Raw genomic sequence first — 5,000 nt, forward strand, 5'->3', positions numbered from 1 at the left:
GACGCCTGATGTAGGCACAGGCTCCCCGTGACCCGAGAAGTTCGGATAAGCGGTAGAAAATGAATGAATGAATGTATGAATGTATGAATGACCATGACGTCTCACTGCAGCAACTAAGTTTGGAGCATGTAACTGGATTTGGTTTTGGATACCACTTTACGTTGTAGCTTGACAATTTCACATCACTGGAACCCGTTCCAGCATGACAACGTCCCTGTGCACAAAGCAAACCAAGCTGGACAAAGAGCTCTATTGGGTGTTAAGGACTTTTGGAGTGGAAGAACCTTCCTGACCCTGACCCTGACCCTGACCCTGACTCATCCCGACTGAGCACCTTTGGCATGAACACAAACTGGAGCAGGAGCCTCCTCGACATCCCAGCATCCATAACTCCTGATCCCATCAATGCTCTTACAGCTGAATAAACACAAATCCCCGAACAGACAAAGCTATCAGGGTCCGAGATGCCGATTGAATACTACCACCATGATGTAGATCATATTCTAATACAAGGTACTGTATACGGTAACTCAGGTAACCGCTCTATACAGCAGTGGTGAGCAGAAATGTTGAATGAACATCTTCCTTATAGAAATCTTCCCCATATCCAGAAGTACATCCATCCATCCATCCATCCATCCATCCATCCATCCATCCATTTTAATCCATTTCTTGTTCCACATACTCACATTTCCCTGTGACTAAGTCATAAAAACAGGATTGATTTAAAACCAGAACAACATTAAGATAAACCTTGCAGCTGGAAATCCTATTCCTAGCTTCCTACTGTAGGTTGGGAAGATCTGAGTCTGTCATGATTAGAAGGAACCATAAGGACTTCAAACAAACCCGGAGCCTTATTAAGTAGAGCTGGCTACACACTCGACGATTTTCAAGTCTTCACCAATTTTAAAGACACTGAAGCCCACAGACATGAGGACAGTTTCAACCGATTTTTAACATCACAATCCTCAAGTGAAATAATGCCACATTGGTGATTCCACAGAGACAAGATTTCACAGAAACTCGCATGATCAAACATGATTTCAGAAGAAAAACAAATATGGAGGACGATCGACAATGTCAGTGAGCTATCCTGGCATACGTTCTGTTTTGCAGGGAAAGAGATGAAGAATATAGCTGAAATCTTGGTCGAGAAGACTGTATAGGTATAAATGCGCAACATCCGGTCGGTGACGCTTCCTGGGCTGCTCGCTCTCACTGGCTATCGTGGATACTCCGTCAGAGAGAGGGTAGTTTGGATGGTAGGGGTTCTCCAACCCCAGCCTTCCCATTTGAGATATGCAAAGAAAAGAATTACATCACAGTGGAATTGAAGATTGAAGCTTAGGGGCAGCTATGATACAGTGCCCCTGGAGCAGAGAGGGTCAAGGGTCTTGTTCAATTGCCCAACAGTGGCAGTTTGGTAGTGCTGGGGCTTGAACCCCTACCATCCGAACTACCCTCTCTCTGACGGAGTATCCACGATAGCCAGTGAGAGCGAGCAGCCCAGGAAGCGTCACCGACCGGATGTTGTTCAGATGTTTCACTTGATGATTATTCAGACAAATAATCGGTTATGACAATTCTTGAACCAGCCCACAATCGCTGGAGGGGGCAAATCGGGCATTAACTCATCTAGTATGTAGCTTGTCTGAGGGAAGTTTAGATGTTAAACATGTTTGGATGTTTAAACATGTTTGGATGTTTAAACATCAGGACCACCATGTTGCCATTTCTAGACCCCTGAACAAGACCATCAACCGTCACTCAGATGGATGTAAATGAGATAAATGTAAGTCACTATGGATAAGGGCCGCTATAATACCCTCTAGGGCCCCTTTTCCACCGAGGCAGTTTGAGTGCAGGTTCGGAGCCTAATTTAGAACCAGTTCTTTCTTTATCGACAGCCAAAGCACCGGCTCTGAACCAGGAAGAGTGGTTCTTAAGTAGCACCAAAACATTGCTGGTCTAGACTTAAGAATCGCTTACGTCAGGAGCTGTGGGTGGGGCTATTGTTAGCGCATTAGATAATGTACCTTAAGTATACTAATGTTTAATACACTTTTACTTTACCGCGATATGATACATTATCAGCACACATGATAGTAGTTAGCTACATGCTAAGGCTAACTTTTTTCTGTGTTTATGATAAAATAACGTTATGTACTTTCTCGATCACAACCTCCGTTTATATAGATTACATGGAGCCGCACGTACAGGTCGGATTCGCCGCGTTTGGGTGCCGATGTAGGTTCACAAAGCCACGAGCATTAACGGTAAAGCAACATCCGCCATTGTTGATGTGTTTGTGTTTGTCGCTGCCGCGCTAACGTTGCTGTGTAACGTGACACGTATACAGTGACGTCAGACTCGGCTCTGTGACGCTCTCTAACCTATGGACTGCAAACCGGTTCTTAGAAGGTTCACCAGTGGAACCAACTTTGAACCAGCACCAGCATGAGCTCTGAACCAGCACCCGGTTCTTTTAGGTGGAAAAGGGGTATAGGTGCTACACCAGGATGTAGCTGGTTCTTATATTGTGATTTAGTTTAAAGTTTCAAATGTATTGTCTTTTTTTTTAGTATAGACAAAGAAATATTTCGGTTGTGTGAAAATGTGTGCAGTCATAAAGTGACATAACTGAAGATATTGTATATTGTAACGAACATACAGCACGAAGACATTCGTATTTATTGACTCTTACTGTATATATCTGTCTCTCTGTTTTTTTTTTCTTCTTCAGGACCGTACAACAACAAAAAAGACCTACCTGGTTTGGATCCCTCCATCACCGAACCATTATAGATCTGATTCTTGAATTCGGGCCGGTTGTCATTCATGTCGATGACGAAGATATAGAGGTCCACTGGCTGCTCCACCTGATTCCCGTTCATATCGACCGCATGAGCACGAAGCTGTTTAGAAACAAATGGAAAGATCCGTTCACACTCGATAGACAGGATATCAGCATGAGCGTCGTGACATGTCCAGCCTTTCTCTGTGGTATTTAGTGTCACAGTTCCAAAAAGGTCTGCTACGTACAGTACTGTGTGTATTGTAATGTGAGGAAATGGTCAGAATTGTTTTGCACTGAGACAGACGTTCCTCACGTTTTAATTCACACCCCGCTGTCTTTATTTTCTGTCCGTCTTATCGCACGATGACTCCCATTTCTGGGAATCAGAACGTTTCATATAAACACACAACAAACATAATAATGTTGCTTTACTCTGCTGGGAGAGACGTGTTGCTGAAACGCCACGTTTGACTAATAACAGTGTGTTTATGATGCGCACACACACACACACACACACACACACACACACACACACACACACACACACACACACACACAAACACACAAACACATACAAATACAGTACATATATGCACAAATTTATCAATTTGCATTTTAATTGAAGTGAGAGTGATTAGATGGCGTGACTCGGTGTGTCTAATTGCGATGTTAGTGCAGCAGCTTTAACTTTGCACCAGCGGCAGGGCGTCTCCACGCACACACACGCGAACACGCACACACACACACACACAAACACACACACACACACTTTTGCATATGTCTAGTTGCAAAAAATGAATCCTCCAATCCTTTGGTTAACATCACATTTAGTCAAGAAGTCAAGAAGTCAAGAAGCTTTTTATTGTCATTTCAACCATATATAGCTGTTGCAGTACACAGTGAAATGAGACAACGTTTCTCCAGGATCAAGGTGCTACATAAAACAAAGACAGGGCTAAGGACATGTAAGTAGTCTTAGCCACATAAAGTGCAACTGTGCAACCTGGTGCAAACAGTGCAGGACAAGACAAGCAAGACAGTGCAGGACAAAAGACAGTGCAGGACAAAAAAACAGTGCAGACATTAAGTTACAAGACAATACAAAAAGTACAAAAAATGCAATACACAAAAGACAATAAACAGTAACAGAAACAGCGCCGACCGACCAGTGTAAATACTGAATGTTCAAACAGTATTTTGTGCAGTAAAAGAATGAACAGCAGCAGGTTCTTAGCAGCAGGTCCTTTGGATTATATATGGAGTTGTGCAAAAAACAGCAGATGACTGAGATATTGTCCAATATGTGCAAAAACAGCAGAAAAGTGTGCAAAACAGTGTGTGTGTTTTGTGAGGGTCTGTGCAGTCCATACAGATGATGTGTGTGTATGTTGTGCTCAGTATAGTACAGTTCGGTTATTGAGAAGTCTGATGGCTTGTGGGAAGAAACTGTTACGCAGTCTGGTCGTGAGGGCCCGAATGCTTCGGTACCTTTTTCCAGACGGCAGGAGGGTGAAGAGTGTGTGTGAGGGGTGTGTGGGGTCATCCACAATGCTGTTGCCTTTGCGGACGCAGCGTGTGGTGTAAGTGTCCATGATAGAGGGAAGAGAGACCCCAATGATCTTCTCCGCTGTCCTCACTATCCGCTGCAGGGTTTTGCGATCCGAGATCGTACAGTTCCCAAACCAGACAGTGATGCAGCTGCTCAGGATGCTCTCAATGGTCCCTCTGTAGAACATGGTCAGGGTTGGGGGAGGGAGATGTGCCTTTCTCAGCCTTCGGAGGAAGTAGAGACGCTGCTGGGCTTTCTTGGTGATGGCGCTGGTGTTGAGTGACCAGGTGAGGTTCTCCGCTAGATGAACACCCAGAAATTTGGTGCTCTTGACGATCTCTACAGATGATCCGTCGATGTTCAGCGGAGAGTGGTCGCTCTGTGCTCTTCTGAAGTCCACAACCATCTCTTTAGTTTTGTCCACATTCAGAGAAAGGTTGTTGGCTCTACACCAGGCAGTTAGTTGTTGCACCTCCTCCCTGTATGCTGACTCATCGTTCTTGTTGATGAGACCCACCACGGTCGTGTCATCGGCGAACTTAATAATATGATTCGATCTGTGCATTGCTGCACAGTCGTGAGTCAGCAGAGTGAACAGCAGTGGACTGAGCACGCAGCCTTGAGGAGCTCCAGTGTTCAGTGTGGTGGTGC

The 5,000-nt window shown here is 44.6% G+C and overlaps 1 protein-coding gene across 2 annotated transcripts in view; it reads right to left on the bottom strand.

The window, feature by feature from the left end:
• LOC113640011 (cadherin-4-like) overlaps positions 1 to 5,000 on the bottom strand; it is a 194,803-nt gene that overhangs the window by 29,223 nt on the left and 160,580 nt on the right. For both annotated transcript variants that reach the window (XM_047807156.1, XM_047807158.1), the window contains one exon: positions 2,774 to 2,918. In XM_047807156.1, the coding sequence (XP_047663112.1) occupies positions 2,774 to 2,918 (145 nt within the window). The remainder of the gene's footprint in view (positions 1 to 2,773; positions 2,919 to 5,000) is intronic.

This window comes from Tachysurus fulvidraco, chromosome 23 (genome assembly GCF_022655615.1).
Source record: "Tachysurus fulvidraco isolate hzauxx_2018 chromosome 23, HZAU_PFXX_2.0, whole genome shotgun sequence".
Taxonomy (NCBI): Eukaryota; Metazoa; Chordata; class Actinopteri; order Siluriformes; family Bagridae; genus Tachysurus; species Tachysurus fulvidraco.